General features: G+C 52.9%; 2 protein-coding genes across 6 annotated transcripts in view; both read right to left on the bottom strand.

The window, feature by feature from the left end:
* CNNM3 (cyclin and CBS domain divalent metal cation transport mediator 3) overlaps positions 1-11,170 on the bottom strand; it is a 30,798-nt gene extending 19,628 nt beyond the window's left edge. For all 4 annotated transcript variants that reach the window (XM_082642030.1, XM_082642029.1, XM_082642027.1 and 1 more), the window contains exon 1: positions 9,735-11,170. In XM_082642030.1, coding sequence (XP_082498156.1) covers positions 9,735-11,097 — 1,363 coding nt within the window. In that variant the 5' untranslated portion in view covers positions 11,098-11,170. The remainder of the gene's footprint in view (positions 1-9,734) is intronic.
* A 3,210-nt stretch (positions 11,171-14,380) lies between these two features.
* Positions 14,381-22,926, bottom strand: part of CNNM4 (cyclin and CBS domain divalent metal cation transport mediator 4) — a 35,841-nt gene continuing 27,295 nt past the window's right edge. Inside the window, exons 4-8 of one of the 2 annotated variants that reach the window (XR_014295909.1) lie at positions 22,378-22,547; positions 22,019-22,115; positions 17,188-17,372; positions 15,975-16,888; positions 14,381-15,182 (exon numbers count right to left, since the gene is read on the bottom strand). Coding sequence is in view for 1 of the 2 variants with exons in the window: in XM_082642553.1 (XP_082498679.1) it covers positions 16,691-16,888; positions 17,188-17,372; positions 22,019-22,115; positions 22,378-22,547 (650 nt within the window). In the remaining variant the exon portion in view is untranslated. Of the gene's footprint in view, positions 16,889-17,187; positions 17,373-22,018; positions 22,116-22,377; positions 22,548-22,926 lie in introns of both variants that reach the window. The other variant, XM_082642553.1, reaches the window with a different exon arrangement.

Below are 22,926 nucleotides of genomic sequence, written 5' to 3'. Positions count from 1 at the left end.
TTATAGTTTTCTGAGTACAAATCTTTCACCTCCTTAGGCAGGTTTATTCCTAGGTATTTTATTCTTTTTGTTGCAATGGTAAATAAGAGTGTTTCCTTAATTTCTCCTTCTGATTTTTCGTTGTTGGTGTATAGGAAGACCAGAAATTGCATTATGATTTTTGGCAAGAGTTTTCTGTGCATTAATTTTGTATCCTGCCACCTTACCAAATTCACTGATTAGTTCTAGTAGTTTTCTGGTAGCCTCTTTAGGATTCTCTATGTATAGTATCATGTCGTCTGCAAACAGTGACAGTTTTACTTCTTCTTTTCCGATTTGGATTCCTTTTATTTCTTTTTCTTCTCTGATTGCTGTGGCTAAAACTTCCAAAACTATGTTGAATAAGAGAGGTGAGAGTGGGCAATCTTGTCTTCTTCCTGATCTTAGAGGAAATGGTTTTAGTTTTTCACCACTGAGAATGATGTGGGCTGTAGGTTTGTCGTATCTGACCTTCATTATGTTGAGGTAGGTTCCCTCTGTGCCCACTTTCTGGAGAGTTTTGATCATAAATGGGTGTTGAATTTTGTCAAAAACTTTTTCTGCATCTATTGAGATGATCATATGGTTTTTATTCCTTAATTTGTTAATGTGGTTTACCACATTGATTGATTTGCATATACTGAAGAATCCATGCATCCCTGGGATAAATCCCACTTGATCATGGTGTATGATCCTTTCAATGTGCTGCTGGATTCTGTTTGCTAATATTTTGTTCAGGATTTTTGCATCTATGTTCATCAGTAATATTAGTCTGTAATTTTCTTATTTTATGATATCTTTTTCTGGTTTTGATATCAGGGTGATGGTGGCTTCGTAGAATGAATTTGGGAGTGTTTCTCCCTCTGCAATTTTTTGGAAGAGTTTGAGAAGGATTGGTGTTAACTCTTCTCTAGATGTTTGATAGAATTCACCTGTGAAGCCATTGGGTCCTGGACTTTTGTTTGCTGGAAGATTTTTAATTACAGTTTCAATTTCATTACTTGTGATTGGTCTGTTTATATTTTCTAATTCTTCCTGGTTCAGTCTTGGAAAATTGTACCTTTCCAAGAATTTGTCCATTTCTTCGTGGCTGTCCATTTTATTGGCATATAGTTGTTTGTAGTAGTCTCTTATAATCCTTTGTATTTCTGCAGTTTTGGTTGTGATTTTTCCTTTTTCATTTCTAATTTTATTGATCTGAGTTCTCTCCCCTTTTTTCTTAATGAGTCTAAGGGTATATCAATTTTGTTTATCTTCTCAAAGAACCAGCTTTTAGTTTTATTCATCTTCGCTATTGTTTTCTTCGTTTCTATTTCAGACATGGAGTTAGCATCTCCCCACAACTAAGGCACCTGCTGTCTGCTTGTGGGGGACTCTGACCCCCAAGGAGACGGGAGGAACCCCAGAGTGAACCGGTAGGACACAGGGGGACCGAGGGGGGAGGAGAAGTGGAGGCCAGACAAGATCAGCGCCCCTGAGGCCAGGAGATCAGGAGAGGCAGGTGGGAGGGACTCTCCAGGAAGAGCAGGAGAGGAGCGGAGGGCAATCGCATGGCCCACTTGGGCCAGGGAGCCTGCTGAGCTCCCAAGCTGGTTCCCCCCTCCAAAGCCCCACCCAGGCTGCGTGGGTCCTGGGGGCACAGGAGGGAGAACAGGGAGATCAGGAGAGGCAGGTGGGAGGGGTCCCGCCAGAGGAGCAGGAGAGGAGTGGAGGGCAACTGCCCCGCCCACTCAGGTACAAGGAGCCTGCTGAGCTCCCAGACCAATCCCCTGCCCTCCAAGGCCCCTCCAGGCTGCGTGGGTCCTTGTGGGCATAGGAGGGAGGCCAGGTGGGGATCAGGAGAGGCAGGCGGGAGGGGCCCTCCAGGAGGAGCAGGAGAGGAGAGAAGGGCGTTTTCCCCACCCACTTGAGCCCAGGAAGCCTGCTGGGCTCCCAGGTGAGGTCCCCTGGCCTCTGAGACCAGGGGTGTGGGGCACGCCTGGGCTCCTTCTGTACCTTGAGCCTAATAAGCCCCACCCACCACAGCCCCCAGGGCCTTTTCCAGCCCTGTGGGTCCTGAGCATAGGCCCCGCCCACTGCCCAAACCTTGCCCTTGCTTAGGCCCCGCCCTCCACAGCCAAGACCTTCCCCCACCACCTTTTTTTTTCTTTTCCCTCCACCTCTTTTTTACTACTGTGGTACTGATGTACCTTCCCATTGTTGATTCATCTATATTTTTATTTCTACATTCTTTCTAACATATCTGTTAGTTTCCTAGTCTAATTTTATTTTTTACTTTGTTATTGTTCTTTTTTATTTTTTATTTTTGCCACCCCACATGGCTTGCAGGATCTTGATTTGCAAGCCCAGGGTCGGGCGGAAGCTCCTGTGGTGGGAGCTCTGAGTCCGAACCATTGGACTAACAGAGAACCTCAGACCCCAGGGAATATTCATCGGAGTGAGGTCTCACAGTGTTCAGCACCAAGACCCAGCTCTCTCTACCCAACAGCCAACAAACTCCAGTGTTGGAAGCCTCAGGCCAAACAACCAGTAAAACAGGAACACAATCCCAGTCATAAAAAAAAAGAAATGGCAACAAAATATGTCACAGATGAAGGAGCAAGGTAAAAACCTACAAGACCAAATAAATGAAGAGGAAATAGGCCATCTACCTGGAAAAGAATTCAGAGTAATGATAGTAAAGATGATCCAGAATCTCGGAAATAGAATGGAAGCATGGATTGAGAAAATACAAGAAATATTTAACAAAGATCTAGAAGAACTAAAGAACAAACAAAACAGAGATGAACAACACAGTAACTGAAATGAAAAATACACTAGAAGGATTCAATAACAGAATAACGGAGGCAGAAGAACAAATAAGTGAGCTGGAAGACAAAATGGTGGAAATAAATGCCAAGGAGCAGAATAAAGAATGAAAAGAATTGAAGACAATCTCAGAGACCTCTGGGACAACACTAAACACACCAACATTCGAATTACAGGGGTCCCAGAAGAAGAAGAGAAAAAGAAAGGGTCTGAGAAAATATTTGAAGAGATTATAGTGGAAAACTTCCCTAACATGGGAAAGGAAATAGTCACCCAAGTCCAGGAAGCACAGAGAGTCCCATACAGGATAAACCCTAGGAAAAACACACCAAGACACATATTAATCAAGCTAACAAAAATTAAATTCAAAGAGAAAATATTAAAAGCAGCAAGGAAAAAACAAAAAATAACATACAAAGGAGTCCCTATAAGGTTATCAGCTGATTTTTCAGTGGAAACTCTGCAGGCCAGAAGGGAGTGGCAGGATATACTTAAAGTGATAAAAGAGAAAAACCTACAACCAAGATTACTCTACCCAGCAAGGATCTCATTCAGATTTGATGGAGAAGTCAAAAGCTTTTCAGGGCTTCCCTGGTGGTGCGGTGGTTGAGAGTCCGCCTGCCGATGCAGGGGACACGGGTTCGTGCCCTGGTCTGGGAAGATCCCACATGCCGCGGAGCGGCTGGGCCCATGAGCCATGGCCGCTGAGCCTGCGCGTCTGGAGCTTGTGCTCCGCAACGGGAGAGGCCACAACAGTGAGAGGCCCGCGTACCGCAAAAAAAAAAAAAAAAAAAAAAAAAAAGCTTTTCAGACAAACAAAAGCTAAGAGAATTCAGCACCACCAAACCAGCTTCACAACAAATGCTAAAGGAACTTCTCTAAGCAGGAAACACAAGAGAAGAAAAAGACCCACAAAAACAGACCCAAAACAATTAAGGAAATGGTAATAGGAACATACATATCGATAATAACCTTGAATGTAAATGGATTAATTACCCCAAACAAGACACAGGCTGGCTGAATGGATACAAAAACAAGACCCATATATATGCTGTCTACAAAAGACCCACTTCAGACCTAGGGACACATACAGACTGAAAGTGAAGGGATGGAGAAAGATATTCCATGCAAATGGAAATCAAAAGAAAGCTGGAGTAGCAACACTCGTGTCAGATAAAATAGACTTTAAAATAAAGACTGTTACAAGAGATAAGGAGGGACACTACATAATGATCAAAGGATCAATCCAAGAAGAAGATATAACAATTATAAATGTTTTTGCACCCAACGTAGGAGCACCTCAATATGTAAGGCAAATGCTAACAACCATGAAAGGAGAAATCGACAGTAACACAATAATAGTAGGGGACTTTAACACCCCACTTACACCAATGGACAGATCATCCAAACAGAAAATAAGTACGGAAACATAAGCTTTAAATGACACAACAGACCAGATCTAATTGACATTTATAGAACATTCCACCCAAAAGTGGCAGAATACACTTTCTTCTCAAGTGCACATGGAACATTCTCCAGGATAGATCACATCTTGGGTCACAAATCAAGCCTTGGAAAATTTAAGAAAACTGAAATCGTATCAAGCATCTTTTCTGACCACAACGCTGAGATTGTAAATCAATTACAGGAAAAAAAACTGTAAAAAACACAAATACGTGGAGGCTAAACAGTGCGCTACTAAATAACCAAGAGATCACTGAAGAACTCAAAGAAATTAAAAAATACATAGACACAAATGACAACGAAAGCACGACCACCCAAAACCCATGGGACACAGCAAAAGCAGTTCTAAGAGGGAAGTTCATAGCAATTCAATCTCACCTCAAGAAACAAGAAAAATCTCAAATAAACAATCTTACCCTACACTTTAAACATAACTTTTATATACACTGAGAAACCAGAACACTTGTATGACTTGCTTTACTGTGGTGGTCTGGAACTGAACCCACAATATCTCCAAGGCATGCCTATACTTAGGGCTTGCTTACTGTGTGCCAGCCACCAAATGCTTTATTCATTTATTAACTTACCAAACCCTCTGGCAACTCTATAAGGCACGTATTATTATTTACATTTTACAGTTCACAGAGAAAACTGAGGCCAAAAGAGGTTCCGTGACCCTGCCAAGCTGGAACCCAGGCAGCTGGCTCTGAGTCCACTCTCCTAACACCCCCCCCACCCCACTCAAGTGACTTTCACTGAAGAGAACAAAAGACCGAATCTTAGGAGCCCCCTCCCCTCTGGGAGACAGGCATGGTGCCAAGTGCAGGGCCCCGCTGAAGAGAAGCCAGCAGCCCTCTTTAGGGGCTCTACCATCCTGGAACAAAAATTAAAGGTGGAAATGCCCACATTAAGTTGCCTCCCCCCTTCCCAGGAGGAAGGGGCTAGGGGTCCCTGGGGAACTGTCTGCCCATTCCTGCTGAGACAGAGGCACTGAATGAGGAACTTGGCATTTCCAGACGCTTCCCACCCCTTGGTGTTTGGGCTGGAACGGCTCACACCGGCAGGCAGGCAGCACTGCTACGAGGGCCCCAACAGCTCTGCCACGGGATACAAATCCGTCAGGCCACATCAGGAAGGCTGAGGCTCGACACACAATGTTGGTCAACGGTCTTCTGGGGTTTCGGGAGCCAAAGCCCAGGTTCTACGTGGCCATCTGGGAGCACAGGACCCACTTCAGCCCCCTTCTTCCACAAAGCCAGTCCCTTTGGCAGGTTACCTACAGGAATGACTAAGTTCTACCTTGCTTTCAAAACTTCTATAAAATAGGCGCAAGGTTCTCAGTGATGAGATGATTCAATAATGAACAGAAGAAAGAAGAGCCCTTGCAAGGTCCCCCAAACAGTGGCCACGTGATCTAACCTTAAGACAGAACGTTTGAGGGGTCCAAAAGGCAACCAGGAGAAAGGAGTAAGGGGCACACAGAGAATGGGAAGCTGGAGGGATTCAAGTTTCTCATCTGATAGGACAAAACGCCCTGAAGATATGGAGCCCCCTGGCTGGCTGGCTGACTGCAAACACGGACACAGGCCCCGAGACAGGTGCCGTCAGCTCTCCCCGCGAAAGCTCTACAGAGCCGCAGGCCAGGGGTAGATGGCACACCTGCCGACGTCGACCAGGAAGCTCTGAAAAGCTCTAGAGTTCTGATTTTACTTAGCAGGCTCGAGAACGCTCACAAACGACAGGGATGCTAGAGGACCCTTCCATAATGCCTATTTTCTAGGACATTCCTAAAAATGCAATTGGAGTTGAAATTCCTCTGCCTTCCCTCTTTAGCTTTTTTTTAAAAAAACTGTCTGAACGTATCCTGTGAGAAAAGTACTATGTGACCATCCCTCACAGATGTCTGAGCAGGTCTGACTCTTCAGAGTTGGGGCAATCCTTTGGCTTCTGACAGGCAATGAACCACAATTCAGGGTTTAAAGCCGACTCCGAACAGCGTACCCATCCTAATCCCTCCTTTGGCTGTATGTCCTTGAGGTCACTGGGGGTTGACAAAGAAGGCAGGGGTTAATAGCTTTAAAGAAAATACATGCTGGGCTTCCCTGGTGGCGCAGTGGTTGAGCGTCCACCTGCCGATGCAGGGGACACGGGTTCGTGCCCTGGTCTGGGAGGATCCCACATGCCGCGGAGCAGCTGGGCCCGTGAGCCATGGCCACTGAGCCTGCGCGTCCGGAGCCTGTGCTCCGCAACGGGAGAGGCCACAACAGTGAGAGGCCCGTGTACGGCAAAAAAAAAAAAAAAAAAAGAAAATACATGCTACTTACTACACCTCCAAAGTACGCGCTCCCCCTGGCAATGCCTGCACAAAACAATCAGCTGTCACCTCAAGTCTGCACGGTGACTGAGGGGCACCTCACCGGGGAAGGTGCCTCTCCCAGACTATACAGTTCCAAAACCGTGCTCTGAAGGAGAGAAAGGAACAGGGACCGGAATGGCAATAACTGCCAAGATGCCAGGGCCTCCAGCTTCGGGAATTCAGAGGGACCACCGTCTCATACACTTGGCAGAGAGACAGGAAGGGGATTGGTTCCTAAAACCTCACGCACCAGGGAGGCTGCGATATGCCCTTTGTTCATAAGCAGAGGAATGATGAAGAGTGTTAGGCTAACAAGGACTTCAGCGAGGAAACATAAAGCGATCTGCCAAAGGACTGCACTGCACGGGAGCAGAGAAAGCTCAGGATGTCACAGGAAAGACGTGGCCATCTTGCCCTGAGAATGGCCCTCACTCTCCACGGGAGTCAGGAGGTCGAGGGGACTGAAGAGCCCCCCATTCAACCTCCACACTGCACCCTTCCCCCACCGCCTTCTAGAAGGAGGCTCTCCAGAGCCGCCCCAAGGCTACCACCCCAGAACAGAAGCAGCCTGCACTGGCCTTAACTTCCTACCAACACTCAGACCTAAACCCACTCGACTCCCCCATCTTAAGATCCCCCATCTCAAAACCAAAGAGCAGAAGGCCTCCTGCCCGCCCAGCCTCTCCCAGCCACTGCCCCCTGGCTTACGCTCTGCAGCCATACCTCCCGGAAGGCCTGTCTCCTTGGGCTTGTCATACTTCAATCCCCAGCACCCCACTCCATGGCACCACAACTGCTCTGCAAAGGTCAAGGGCATCCTGGTTGCTGGATCCCAAGGACATGATGCCAGCCTCTCTCCTGATCACTCTCCTTCCCTTAGTTTCCAGGGCATTCCAGGGTCTGGCTCTCCTCAGCAGCCCCTCCTCTCTGCCCTGCACCCCTTCCCTGCTGTGCCCCTCTTGAGGCTCCGCTTCCTAGGACCACTCCAACACAGACGTCCAGATCCTTCCCTCCTGCCTGGGACTTCCACTTGCATTTCACTGCACATCAACTAATCCTAGGAGCCTGCCTCTCGGGCCACTGCACAGCCACAAATTCCAGTGTCCAGAAGGAACTCGTCTGCCTGCCACCCGCCTCCGTCCCCAAGCCCTCTCTCCCCTGCGTGTGCTCTGCACACGAGAAGGTCAAGGCCACCACCAAGCCAAAATCCACATTCATCCTCGGCTCCTCGTCTGGCCCCACAGTCGCTGAGCTGACCACAAAATCCTCCTAAGCCCACCTGCAAATGCCCTCTTGGGTTACTCCTCTCCAGGCCCGCTGTGCACCCCTGTCCAGGCTACCACCACCTCTCACTGCACCCCCAACCACTGGGACCCCCCAACTGTGGTCTCCACACCAGTCAGTGATCTGTGCAAACCACTCAGATGGCGCCACGCTCTGCTCAGCCACCGCCCTGGTGGTCAAGCCCGGCCTCCCCAGGGTCTCAAGCTGGAAGGTGGCAGGGGCAGGATGGCACCCTCCACTGCTGACTCCAGGGCCTGCACGGCTGGCCACCAGACCACGAGAATCCCCACTGCCTCAGAGACTACAGTACTACTCGGAGACAGAGTACTTGCTACTGGGGGGCTCTGCCTGGCCCCCGACCCAGGCTCCTCTCCCCAGTGAAGGGCTGCATGGCTACTCTCTGAGGAAACAGCCAGGAGCTTATCAGAGATTCTCTAGCAGAGCAGCCAGGGCTGCCCATCAAAGTCTCCCACCGAGATCCCCAGATACCGTAATAACAGTTACTGCCTAACTTCAACACCCAAGCATCTCGCAAAGATTAAAGGAGATGGTGCACGAGAGCGCCCACTAGTGGCCGCCATACAGCAGTGCTAATGCAGGAGTAACGTGGTCACTACCGCAGAGCTTGGCCTCCCTGCCCTGACAGTCAAGGGGCTCACAGGGGCCTGGAGACTTCACAGCTGCCAGGAAGATGAGGGGGAGCTGCTCAGTTCTCGGCCGCAATTATGCAGCCTTTAGGGTGAAGCTCATCCAGAGCCCTGAGGTGTCCCCAAGCCCATCCTGCAGTTCAGCTGTGAAAAGCCTGGCTAGTGGCCAAGACATGGCCAAGCTCTGGGAAGACACCAAAGCCCAACAACGGAGAGGGGGACTGCAGGGGAATTCAAACCTTCACAATGCGAGGGTCTCATTTTTTACCAGGGTGAAAGGAGAGGGTGAAAATATGGAGTTAAGAGAGAACTTGAGACCTTACTCGGGGTTTTAAAAAAAAAAAGTAACGGGAGACTATTGGTATCCATCAAGTTGCTTCTGATGAAATTACAGTGGAAGTTTTTTCCACACCTGTAGAAAAATATTTACCAATCATTCCCTTTATCTTCCTTTTACCAATCAGGAAGGTAGCAGCCCATCAGTGACCTTAACAATGATGCCCTGGAAACATCACAAGACCTTTTATATTATATGTGTGCAGACAGCAGCGTCCAGGTACCTGAAGACTATATACTCTTCTATGTTCTTTCAGTTTCTATCCAAGAGTTTGGACCTGCTACAAAGCCAAAGGCCACAGAAATGACCTGGTAAAGAGCTGGAGAGTTAGAGCCAAGTAGACATACCTCCCCGAACTGGGGGCCTGCCAGGAGAAGGGGATTTTTTTTTTTTTGCGGTACGCGGGCCTCTCACCGCTGTGGCCTCTCCCGTTGCGGAGCACAGGCTCCGGACGCGCAGGCCCAGCGGCCATGGCTCACGGGCCCAGCCGCCCCGTGGCACGTGGGATCCTCCCGGACCGGGGCACGAACCCGTGTCCCCTGCATCGGCAGGCGGACTCCCAACCACTGCGTCACCAGAGAAGCCCAGGAGAAGGGGATTTTTGCTATCTATAGCACTGTCAGTTTCGGAGCCACAGCCTTTAAATGATATTTCGAAGGGTCATTCGGAGCTGCAAAGCCATACTCTTCATTAAAAGGGCCCTTAGAGGCTTCCCTGCCCTCCACGGGGGTGGGACCCTTCCCCAGAAGCTTCCCTAAACCCCCACTCCTTCTGTAGGGGGCTGACATGCGAGTCCCCTCCGCGATTCCCCGGCCGTTACCTCGTTTGAACTCCTCCAGGACGGCGTCCAGCTTGGTGTCGTTGAAGACGAAGTGGAGTGGGTGGCTGTAGAAGCGGGTGATTGTGCTGAGCGGCGTGCAGTCTTCGGGGTCCACGAAGGCCAAGTCCTTGAGGTAGAGCATGTCCACGATGTTGGAACGCTCGTCCTCGTACACGGGGATGCGCGTGTGGCCGCTCTGCATGATGCTGGCCAGGACGCCGAAGTCCAGCACGGTGCTGGCGTCCAGCATGAAGCAGTCCTCGAGGGGCGTGAGCACGTCCTCCACGGTCCGGCAGGGCAGCACGCGCTTGCTGAGATCGCTGTAGGGGTCGTTGCCGCCGCGCGCCAGTTCCAGCACGCGCTCGCGCAGCCGCCCTGGCCGCGCCGCCAGCTCCAGCAGCTGGCCCACGGGCAGCGCCACGGGCAAGGTGAGCAGCACTGCCAGGCGGCTGAGGATCAGCGCGCGCGGCGCCAGCGCCAACGTCCAGCGCCCGCTCACGGCGGCCGGCACCACCTCGCCCACCAGGAACACGAGCCCCGCGCTGCCGAGCACTGCAGGCACGGCGCGCTGGCCGGCCGCGCGGTACAGCAGCACCGCCAGCGCCGCCTGTGCCAGGCTGGCCAGCAGCAGCAGCGCGCCCAGGGCGCAACCGGCCCAGCGCCGCGCGGGCTCCAGGCGCCGCGCCGCCGCACGCTCCGCCTCCGAGCCGCTCTCGCGCAGCACCTGCACCTCGGCCGGCGCCAGCGCCAGCGCGCTCAGCTGCAGGCCCCGCGCCAGCGCCGCCAGCGCCAGCAGCCCCGCCGCCCCCAGGCCCAGAGCCCAGGGCGGCGCCGCCTCCTCGGCTGCCCCGCCGCCCGGCTCCACACGCACGGCCAGCAGCGCCGAATGCGGTCGCACGGCCTCGGCGCGCAGGCGCAGCAGCACGCGCCACTCGCCCGTGGGGGCCGCCGCCTCTTCTGCCGCCTCGCCGCTCGGCTCCCCGCGCACCGCCAGCAGCGCCGAGTGCGGGCGCACAGCCTCAGCGCGCAGGCGCAGCAGCGCGCGCCACTCGCCCGTGGGGGCCGCCGCCTCGTCGGACGCCGCGGCCGGCCCGCCCTCGGGGCAACCCGCCCCCTCAGGGGCCACCCAGGACCAGGAGCTGTTGGCGAAGCCCGAGCCGAAGAGGCGCAGGCGGAAGGTGGCCTCCGGAGCGGCCCGCATCTCCCCTCCGCGCGCCCACCCCGCGCCCGCCGCTCCGTCCTCCTCCAGACAGACACCCAGCACTCGCGGGCCGGACGCCGCCTCCCCGGCGGCGTTGCCCAGGCAGAGCGCGGCGAGCAACCAGCCTAGCCGACCCGCCGCCGCCGCCGCCGCCGCCGCCATCGCCTGCTGCCCCCTCTCGGCCTCCCGCGCAGCCTACCCCTCCGCCTCCCCCGGGCCAATCGTCGCCAGCCCTGGCGCCTCTTCCGCCAATAGGCGGCGGGCGGGGGCGGGCCCCAGGGTCGGACTAGGCTGCGCCGGGGAGTAAACAAGCCGCGGCGCGATCCCGGGGCGGGCCGGGGGCGTGGGGCTCTCGGCGTGGGGCTCTCGGCCCCGCGGGGCTCGGCCGCGACTCCCGGGGCTGGGGCTGGGGCTGGCTGGCGTCCGGAGGGCGCGGAGCGGCGAACTGGCCCCCCTCCGCGGGCGTCTGGTTCTCACCGGCAGTCCCCGCTCACCGGGAGGCCGGGCCCGTGCTTTGGGAAGTCCCTGGCTCGGGACTCGGGCCGCAGAGCGGAGCGGCGCTCCTGAAATTGCAGGCAGAGGATTCAGCCAAGGGAGATGGGCCGTTTTCTAAGAAAGGGACCCCCCGAACCACCGACCTAAAGGGCGAGGAGGGCTGAAAGAACCGGTGACTGGGCATCGGAAGCTAAGGTTTATTGAAAGTGTTTCTTGATCGCACCCGATTCTGCTATAGGTCTGGGACGTGACACAGCCCCTGCCTTAAAGGCCCTTGCATTCCTGCCAGGGAGAACGATGGTAAATACGTACACGCACGAAATCACTACCTCATTGGATCCTCACAGCTACTACATGTTATGAATATATTTTACCGGAGAAAAGTGAAGCAGGACTCAGGCACGGATGTTGGGTTTCAACGCGACCGGCCTAATATCCTGTTCGCCATCCCAGCCACATTAGGAGATGGCAGCTCTGTCAGGAATTACCGTACAGTATCTGGTCACTCCACTTCTAGCAGATCATCCTTGAGAAAATAATTCCTAAAGACCAACAAGAACTATTCAAGAGAATCCTCCCAAAGACTGTGTGGTCCTTGACAGTGTGGAATGTTCTTCAACCTATTATATGTGAACTTTACCTGGTTGGAAGGAAATAGACAACCTGCTAACAAGACTTCTCTATAGGCGTCCAGATGAAATGGTTTTTTTTGTATTTTCTTTACATTTTTATGTATTTTCAAGTCTTCTAACATACATAGACTTTCGTAAGGCCGTCCATGTACTTGTCATTTAAAATGGTCTTTACAAGGATTCTATAGAAATTCATGTGCTGTGTCATGAAAACACTTTAAACAACAGTTTAGGCACTGTGGCTGCAATTAAGTAAAATACGTTTGTGTGGAAGGTAATGTGCAAGAATGAATAAGCCCGTGGCGAGTGACCGGCAGAAATATTGTGTGAAAAGTTCCAGAATAAGCCGCCAGCAGAAGCAATAATGACTACTGAGCCTTTCCACTGGGCTGGCATGCCTCTTTTGAAAAAAAATAATAATAACAGTACACTCAACCCCTTTGGTTCACACTTCTATCTCCAAGTCCAGATAAAATGCTGACACTGAGATAGAATGGACAACAGGCTTGAAATGAGTCATGTGCCTGAAAAGTTAACTAGCAAAGACCAGAGGTAAGATGGGGAGAACACTCGGTATACCTAGACAGGGCTCTGACCTTTGACAAGTTACTTTTCCCCTGGTCTCGGGCTCCCTTGGAAAACAACCTGTAACTTATTTGGGAGGGGGGAAACCTTTGAGAAGAAGAACAGTTGGATCACGCTTGGAAAACACAAATAGTGAGTTAAACTGTGAGACCCAAAGACAAAGGATCCGGTACAGAGCAAACAAAGCTGCTCACAAGTGACTTTCTGTGAACAATAGAGGCCCCAACACTGCTTTGCCAGCTTCTTTCTTCCTTGGCTCTGAGTCACTCTTTGGCCCATCATCACAGCATCAGTGGAGACACTTGTCACCGGGCATTCAGTTCCCCCATGGGCGATTTTTCCTTTCTGATCATTTGGTTCAAGGCATTTCCATGTTTTATCTAGTATTCTTGAGTTTCAAACCCATAACTATTGTGTGTGACCCCTGGCTAATTCCTTCTTCTCTCTCAAGTCTGCAAACGTCACTTCCTCCAGCTGGTTTTCCTCAACCATCTTCACTAGATTGGGTCAAGGTTATGGGAGCATTGTACCCCCCTCCAATAGCATCCAGTACTCACTTTCTTGTAAGACCCATTCATTCATTCAACAACTATTTCCTGCATCCAGTGCCTGCAATGTACCAGGTACTGTCCTAGTGCTGGGACTGCAGTGGAAATAAGAAAGACCCTGACCTGCTGGAGGTTAAGTTCTAGTGTGAGGACAACAGAAAATATACAAATCCGTATTTTAATATCTGACAATAAGTGCTATGGAGAAAAACATGGCAATATAAGATGGACAGAGGGACTGGGGCCAAGATCTTTTGGATGGGGTGATGGGAGAAGGCTTCTTCAAGGAAGTAGCATTTGAACAGAGGCTTAGATGAAGCAAGAGGGTGAGCCTCACAAAGACCTGGGAGGAAGTTCCAGGCGGAGAAGACAGCCTGAGGGGTTGGTGGCACCTGGCGCGTAGCAAGGGCTTAAACATGTGTGGAACAGATGGATGAATGAAATTTATTCTTGCCCACCTATGCACAAGACTTTGTATTTGTTATTCCTTTTATCTGAAATGTCCTCTTTCCTTTCTGCCTACCCAGTGCCTCCCTTTCTTTAAACATTCCCCCCACCAAGTTGGCCCTGTCAAGCCAGGCTTGCTTGAGCCCCTGGCCTGGGTGCACTCGACTGCACACACAGGCCGAGGCACCTGTGGGCAGGAGTCTGCCTGGCTGAAGCCTTGGGAGCGGATACAGTGAGGTCCCTCTCAGGCGGGCTCTCCAGCGGTGAGCGCTCCAACTGTGAAACCACAACCAGCCCCTGAGTATGGACTGAGAGGCACCTGCTGCTATAAGACAATGTGATCATACTTTTGGATCAAGGTCCTTTCTCCTTCAGCCCCCAGGGGAGAGGGGAGGGGCAACCTGCCCATCCCAGCTGCCCCCAGCCCTCTGGTGTCCATTTTACTGGATTCCTAATGGTGGCAGTTGAGCACACTTGCCCTGTCTGTCTGGCAGCAGCTGGCACTCTCTAGCTCCTGTGACAACAACCTTGATGATATATATTTTTGTAAGTTACATTTCTGCTTCCTTTTTACTGCTAAACAGTCCCAGAATGCTGGCCCCTTGCCCTGTCCTAGGTGACAGCCAGGCACAGCCACTTCTAGCTCTATGACCGGTACCGAGTATCGACAGAACTCAAACAGGCCAACTGTAAACTCACCAAGATTTATACATATTTCTTTTTTTTTATTACCAATCAAAAATAAATTCCGTATATCGTTTAGCAAATATTATCATTGTTTTGTGACAAAAGACACAAGAGTCATAACAACAAAACTCCCCGAGAGTCAAACTCATAACAATGCCAAAATAAATCACAAAAATATACAAATTAAAATCTTATGCAAAATAAATATGAGTTATTTGCTACGGTGGCTGTAACTCGCCTACCCAACCAGAGGCCGTTTGCGAAGGTCTCCCTTCCACAGGAAGACACGCAGGGCTGGGCCAGGTCAGGGTACTGCTCAGCCCAGGAACCAGAGATTGGAATAGGAGGTGGAAAATTGCACTGGGAGGAGGAAGTCATCGGACCAGTAATATGTGGAAATAATCATGACCCTCTGCACAAAGTGATTATAAATGGGGACGGGAAGAGGAGGGGAGGCGGGACCATCTCTTGAAAGTAACTGTGCGTGCAAAGAGGTAGCCGTGGAAGTGTGTGCACCTGCTCCTGTGGCTTCACACACACTCGGTTCAGGCCGTGAGTCTGCTCCATCTGGCACTCAGGTCCCAGGAACACAGCTCTGCGAGCCCCTGTGTGGACTCGGAAAGCAAGCTGCTCCTGGAGAAAACTAAGGGGTTTTCAGGCCCCAATGGGGGACAAAGGTCTGGTGTCTTTTTTCCTTATGACTTGAGAACCCATGGCTGTCACCACCTTCTCTGCAGACTTGTAGGAATCAATTCTGTGTCTGGAGGACTTTAAAATTACCAGGGGCCAGTATACTTGGTGCAAGACATTTCCTGGTCTCCAACAGAGCACTTGGGGTAACAGGACTCACAGGCTGAGGAAAGGAGTGAATAAATAACACTCAGGAAGGCCTGTGGAGTCTCCCTCGCCTGATCTTGGGCCCCCCCGCCCCCGCCAGCAACTGTTCCACCCAACCAAAGGGCCACCGTGGACCTTGGTCCTACAGCTTCCCCGATGGTGGGAAGCCTGCAGCACAGGGAAAAGGTGCTGGGGCAGGACTGCACGTGGGGCTGGGGCTCTAAGCGCCCAGGACCACGAGCTTCAGCAAAGGCCAGGACGATATCTCACACTAGGATAACACACACGTGGGGGAGACGGGGCTGCCAGCTGTGTGCCTTTTAGTTGGATCTGTAAGCGTGTGAACAAAGCCAGGTGAGCCTCAGCCACAGAGGAAAGGGCATGAAGAACCAGCTTAGGTTGGCTTCCTACAACATCCTCTTGTCCTCAGTCCCCAAGAGGCACTGGCGTTTTGGGTTAGAAACCGGGAGTCCGGAAAGAAGGCCTTGGTGGGTCGGTGGCTGAGACCTGACTTTCGCTGTGGGGTGGGAAGGGGGTGGAACGAATTGCTAACGACGTAGATGCCCATGACCAGGTTCCCTCCTGGCCCCGAAAGGAGCATCGCAAACAAGTCCCCTCTAACGCAGTCGCTCCCCCAGCCTGGGGAAAACCTTTGGTGAAAGTGAGGTCAGGGCCTGGGGAGCAGGGGTTAGCCATCTTAAAGGTGTGAGACCCTAACACTCGGACTCAGCCCCATTACAAAGGGAGAGTTGTCCAGAGGGGCAGATATGAGGGACAGGGCGAGAGTCCTCGGCAGAGCCCAACTCACCAGAAGGGCCCATCAGCAGAGTTCTAGGAGATTCCCGGGTCCAGCGATTACGAGGAGGAGGTGTGCTCCTCTCTGCAGTTGCGAGTGTCACGTGCCTGATCACAGTTCCCAGAATCCCTCGGCCTCGGTGACACCAGGTGAGCCTCAGCGCGTGTCCGGGCAATTGTTCTCAGCACTATTTGGTTCTTTGCTTCCTGGGAAGAACTTTCTTCCCTCCCAAGAGAAATCCTTCCTCCAGCAGGCCCCTGGGATGCCATCTCTGGAGGAGGCGGAGGAGAAGCAGAAAGAGTAGGCTTCCTGAGTCAGGGACATAGCCGAAAAGGTCACGGCTGGGAGCAGATTATGGCTATTGCTTCCCGGGGTGAGAAACCCTACCCCTTTTAAAGTTTTTGTGGGAAAAAAAAATTGTTTTTAAATAAAGTTCCTTAACCCTGTCTTCCCTACCCCATATGGTATTAAAAAGAGGTGAGATGAGCCTAGTTTAGAAGCACTCCTGGTCGCCGGTCCACTGCCCCACAGTCCAGGGTGGGCAGCCACCGGCTCGGAGCTGTTCAGAGGTCCCTGTCGGAGGCCAGATCCCCCTCAGGTCGGGGGCCATCTGGCTGCTCAGTCTGACAGGCTATCTGTACCCCATCCGGCCTAACAGGCTCCCTGTCTTCGTGTGGGCCCACTGGGGAGGCCCCCGCGGGGCTGGCGGGGGACCCCGGGCCCTCCCGTCAGATGGCGCCCTCAAGGGAGGCTCCGTGCAGCAAGGAGTTGCGCTCGTTCAGGAGAGTCGTGGTCTCGTCCACCAGGGGCAGGTCGGACTTGTCGGTCAAGTTCTCGGTACAGATGGTGCAGCCATCCGGGGGGAACTGGGGGCAGTTCTCCATGCGTGAGGCCAGCAGCCCATTCTGGTACTGTTGCCGGGTGATCTGCAGGGGGAAGCGGGACGGCCTGGTTCATTGACAGCAGGGCTGGGGGGGGCCAACCCTACAGGAGACCCGGAGAAACGAGCAGCCAGGAGTCCAGGAGAGAGGGCGTGACCCAGGGGGCGGGGCGGGGGGGTGACCAAAGAGCGAGGAGCTAGCGCAGGAGGGACACGCATCCCGTGTCCTCCGTGCTGGGTGTGGTGGATCAAAGAAAGAAGCTGCCGGTCAGAGGCAGAGTGATCCAGACGCCCAGGATGAGGAGGATGGTGCTGCCCGGGAAAAGGGCCATGGGGAGCGCTCACCTTAATGTACTGGAGGTCCATGAGCGCCCGGACGCTGAAGTCGGAGGTGTACTGGCCCAGGATGGAGCTGCCGAACTGGTTGCTGCTGCCTGCCAAGGGGGCTGTGCTCGACGCCGTTTCTGAGCGGTCCGGGTAGCTGAGGGAGGCCGAGCGGCTGAGGGGTGCGGGGTGGGATGGGGAGCGGTCTGTGGAGGGAGAGAGGCTGTCAGGCCAGGGGCCAGCCTGGTGCCCCTCACAGCCTCCCGTCCAACCTTGTCCATGGACACCCGGGCGGTGGTGCCCCCACCGGCAGCGGGAAGTAGTTCTCGGGCACAAACGAACGGAAGCTCTGCCTGCAGAAGGTCCGACCTCATCAACGCCAGTGAGTTAGTTTGTTTAGGACTGTGGTGCAGTAAGTATTAAAAAGTCTACCCAAACAGATGAACAAAACAGAAAACAAAAACCAGAGACACAGAAAGTTTACGGCTACAAAACCCCTCATTTCCCCAACAGCTGATCAGGCAAGGGTGACACAATGATGACCCGAGCATGGCAGAGGAGCCACTGTCCCTGTCTCGATGACAGCTTCTGTCAAGGGACATAAACTGCATACTTTTAAATTATATGAAAAGGAAGAACCTACAGTTTGCACTCTCTCACCACACATCATACAGCCCCCAACATGACACCCTGTTCACATCTCAAGATGCTCATAAGGGCTCAAGTGTGTTCTGCACGTAACCTGTTGTGTGTGGAATAGTCCTGCCCTGTGTCTGCTGAGCCCAGCCAGTCTGGCAGGGGGGTGGGGTGCAGCAGGTTCCTCTCAGAGGAACCTAGAGGCCCCAGAGCTCCAGGCTTCCCACTCTGGGGTGTCTGGCAGAGCCTGGGGCAGCGGTGTCAGTGCCTCTTCCCGCCACTAGGGGAAGCACAGGCCTCCATTCGGTCGACTGTAACCAGGAGAGGGGAATGGCTCAACCCCCAGCGAGGAAGGAACCAGCTCCTTATTTTGGAAAAGGAAGGGCACACACATTGTTGTACATCATTAGCTCGTATTTTTGGGAACACTCGGAAAACAATGAAATGCACCAAGAAGTTAATTGTGGAGGCATACTGGCTTGTTTTAAACAAACAGGAAGTGGACTAAGCTGATTTGCTTGGTTAACTAGTAAGTTACGAACTACTGAGTTAGCTATTCTAACAAACAGACCAGTGAAAAGAGCAACCATTGAATCTGGGTGGCTGAATCAAGTGCAAATGAATTGAGTAATACTCTACGTTTGAGTTTCATTCATAAAACTAGGAAAATACAGTCTGGATATTCTATGATTAGGTGGTATACAACCACTAGAGGACCATGCGCATGTATCACTCATTCTAACTTAAGCAACACCTCTGATTAAGTTCTAGCAAAGAACAGAAACACTAGGCATACTGCTTAATATTTAACATTAATTATTTGGATGATAGAATGCTTTTAATTAATGCTTATTAACACTCCAGGAACAGGAACTGAATTTAAACCAACATAAATTAGTCACATGGCCTATTAAAAACAGAGGTCTAGAAATATAACAAAATATGAAGTGCTTGTTTCTGAATAATGAAATTATGATGCTTCTTAATTTTCTTAAGATTTTTTTCCACCTTCCCAATTTTCTAAATAAGCTATGTTACTTTTATGATTAAAACAAAACAAAACAAAAAAGCAGGGGGTTTGACTTGGTAAGTCCATTTCTGGAAGAATGTTCTAAGGACATAATCTTAAATACAGAAGAAGTTTTTCCGTAAAGAGGTTTACATCATGCTGTTAGACTTAGAATATAGACCCCCATGAATATGCATAAGGGGGAGAAAACCAAATGAAGGCACACCTGCTTGGTGAAACCCTGTGTAGCTCTAACTAGAAAGCTTATGGAAAAGTGTCTCGGTTCCCATATTAGGTAAAGACATCAGGATTCAAACCATGTATGCATCAACTCCTGGCCATCTATGAGACAAAAGCAAGGGCAGAAGAGGAGAGTGAGGCTGAGGGGTTGGCCAGTGAGGGCTGACATGGCCCATTCTGTTCTCATCAGACAGCCCCCTGCTCGAAGACCATTAATTGCTTTGTACTTCCCATCACTGCCAAAAGTGGGCTGTGTTTGAACGGGCCAAGTGACTTCTAAATCACCTTTTTACTTTTTTTTTTTTTAAAGAGGATCAATTTTAAAAAGTGTGTTTTTGTACATTTAAGATGGAAAAAAACCCAGCTGTACAAACATAATAGGGGAAACAGTTGACTGAAGTGATAGGTTTTTAGCACTGCTGGGGCCCAGCGACCTTCTCTTAAGTTATGCACTGAGACCGGAGCTCAGAGATACCCGTAATGCTCTTCTCCTCCGGGCTCAGCAGCCCAGGCCAGAATCCCGACATCAGGACCTCTGCCGCCGCAGTCTACGTGGGATAGGAATCCCTCGAACTGAGTGATTCTGGGGCCAACACAGTTCCCACCGACCCTGGGACAAGGCTCGGGAGTGTGACATATCAAAGGCCAGAAACAGCATGTTTCTGTGGCTTTCGGAATTTTCCTAAACACTTTCTGATTGGAATGTCACATTTTGGTTGTAATAGAGAAAAAACAAACAGCAACTGAGCTCTAACTAAACATTTTATATCAATTCTCTCACTGCTGCCAACAATTCTAAGAAGTGGGCACATGTATTGCTCCCATTTCACAGGAGGAAACCAAGACCTAGAAAAGGTAAGTCAGCTCCCGGAATCATTTAGCTGGTGTCTACGGAGACCCCATTCAACCAGGGCAGCATGACTGCGGCCACAGTTCTAACCACCCAGCTGATGCCTCCCCCTGGCAGGTGGAACCAGCAGCCAAAGAATGAAAACCAAAGCCTGTGAGGAAAGCTGGAAAGTTTTTTAGAGAAAGCTGATGGGGTGACAAGTCATCCTGCGGAGGCCTGTGAGTGGCGCTGAGCAGCTGGGCTCACTTGGCCTGGCCGGGAGCCACCCTCCACTCCCAGCCTGTCACCTGCGTGCGTGTGTGTCTCTTCTCAAAGACCGAAGGACCTCTGGGGAAACCCTTCCAGGACCTGGGCAAAGGCACATAGTAATTGGGCCCCAGGCCAAGCACAGCTAGCACTGGTCAGGCTGGCCCACAAGTGTGAACAGGTGGGATGGCACAGGTGCTGGGCGGGGACGGGGCCCCCAGTGCCTGCTGGGAGCGGTTAATGCAGCTGCAGTGTGAGGGCTCAGGCGGCAGGTGGCAGTGCAAATTCTCCAGCCATGCCATGTTACCTGAGAGCCGGGAGAGCAGGGAGTTCCGCTAGCCAGGCGGACACCTGACCAGGGTGGAAGGCACTGGAGCAAAAGAGGAAAAGGTCAGTGATGGGTGGGGTGGATATGGAGCCATAGGAACAGGATGGAGAAGCAGACTTGCTGGGGGCCAGGTTCCCTCGAGCAGAGAGGGGGCACAACAGTAAAGGGGGCCCGGCCCTGACAGGGAGGGTGCTCAGAGCCCCCGGAAGTCATCGCCCCTCCCTTCCAGCCACTGCAAGTGGGAACCTGGGGCCTCCACATCCAAAGACAGAGCCCAGGACCCTAACCAGGCTCTGAGGCATGGCTGCAGAGAAAGGGTGCTTGGAGGGACGTCCCGTGACTGTGTGCCCTGCTGCACAAGATTTCCCCAAGCTGGACCGCAAGAGGTGCTCGCAGGAGGGGCAGAGAAGTCCTCCCCAGGCCTGAGGCACCTGGGCAGGGGCCACCTGTTCCAAAACCCAGCTCTGCAGCCTTGTTTCCCACTCCCCTCCCCCAGGAGCCTGCTGACACTGGTGGAGGAGCTGAGCTGTGTCAGCCCCCCGCACGGGGGTCCTCTTTGTCAAAGGACAGTGACAGGCACAGCGTGGAGGCTCCCCAGGGGCTGCAGCAGCCCCCTCACCATGTGCCTGTCCCCGGCACCAAAGGAGACTTTCACTCTCCAGCCCGCGGCAACCTGCGGCCGGAGGGGTCACACGACGGGCGAGGCGCTGAGCCGGGCAAGACTTGGGCCTTGTCTGCAGGGCACCCCCTCCAGCAAGGGGAGCCTGAGCCACCCAGAACTGGAGAAGCAGAGGGCACCGGGGTGGCCAGTGGCCCTTCTCAGAGGCTATCCAGTCCTTTCTTTGCCCCCAGGTCCCTTTATTCCATCAGAACGGCCCCTTAACCAAAAGGCAGTGGCTCAGCCCCCTGAAAAGCTGAAGCCATCTGCAAACTGCGCGGCCGAAAAACGGGCCCTGGCCTGGCCTCCAAACATGGGAGCTGTGGGCTCCCTTCCCCCACCCTGACTCCCCTGGCCCAGTCTTCACAGGTGAGGCCCAGCAGCCTCCCCCCACCTGCCTCCCTCTCGACTGGCCTCCCGCCGTCACGGCTAAGGAGGGCCACTGTGGCCCGCTTGCCCAGTTGGCCCACTGCTGTCGCAGGACCTCCTGCTCAAGGGCCACTAACGGCCTCCTGCTTCGTATCGCAAGCAAATGCCATCAACTTCCTGCAGCTCCCTGACTCATATCCACCCTCTTCCTCATCTCCTGGTGGGCTGGTCTCACCACCTCTGAACACGCTCTCAGCTCCCTCCGGGCTTTCGTCAGAATCTCCTCCTCATCTCTTCCCTCCAGCCTCTGAACTCTGTCCCAAGGGGCGGGTCACCACTCTTCCAGGCCACTTCCTCGAGGCCCCGGCAGCTCTGGCCCTCGCTGGCCTCCTCTCCCCCCGAGAGCCACCTGGGTTATGACCCTTCTAGGCGGCCCTAGGTTCTGGGGGGGCCAGTCCAAGTCTCTCCCCTTCCACGAGTGCTGGAGGGCGGCCCAGACACGGCCCAGAGACCTACCAGAGGGGGACGAGGACAGGGCCATGGTCCCGTAGTAGGAGAAGGCACCCGTCTCAAACTTCATGTTCTCCTTCCCGGCCTCCACCTCCACCTTCCCCTGAAAGAACACGGGTCAGGGTTACAAACAGAGTTGAGAAGGAAAAAACACCTGGGAAGAAAAAGCCTGAGGCACGAGGGAGAAGCGAGGAGTGAACAGGGCTGTGGGCCCCGTGGAGGAGCTAGTTCCAGAGCCCTGGAGACCCGGGGGCTCAACGGTGGCCTTGCAGGAGGAGGACGGGCAACGGGGAGCAAAGGCTCAAGGGCAGGAAAGCAGGTGAGCGGGCAGCGCGGGCACGGAGGGCGGGGCGGGGCAGGCGCACCTGCAGGACGAGGATAAAGTAGTCAGCCGGCTTGTTGCGGGTGTACAGGTAATGGCGGACGTAGTACTTGTTGTGTTCATCGAACTGGAGCTCCTGAATGACGTCTGGGTACTTGAGCAGCCGCAGCAGGATCTTCTCTGACATCAGAGAGGGGCTGAACTGGGGGACCTCTGGAGGAGGAGAGAGGAGCATCTCATACGAGGCCAGGCTGGGCCAGGCAGTGCCTGGAACATGTTCGCTGCTGTGCTGGACGGCTCCTCACTGCCTGGCCCTGCCTCCCCAGAGGGCATGACCTTGGCTCCGGCCTCCGTACACGCAAGTCTGTCACCGGTTGGGCCCTGGACAGTGGCTCCTGCACTAATAAAACAGGACCTCAGGCAAACACCTTCACCCGTGCCTCAGTTTCCTCATCTGTAAAATGGGGATTTAAAACTTCATGGGGTTGCTGTTTGGTGAAATGGGATAACAGATGTAGGACGCTTAGACACACGCTTGCCACATGCGAAGTGCCTAATACACGTGCCTATCACTACTGTCAGTATCCACATC

This window comes from Mesoplodon mirus (genome assembly GCF_964341445.2).
Source record: "Mesoplodon mirus genome assembly, chromosome: 14".
NCBI lineage: Eukaryota > Metazoa > Chordata > Mammalia > Artiodactyla > Ziphiidae > Mesoplodon > Mesoplodon mirus.
Note: the sequence above shows the minus strand (reverse complement) of the source record. Positions and strands in the feature narration are given on the sequence as shown.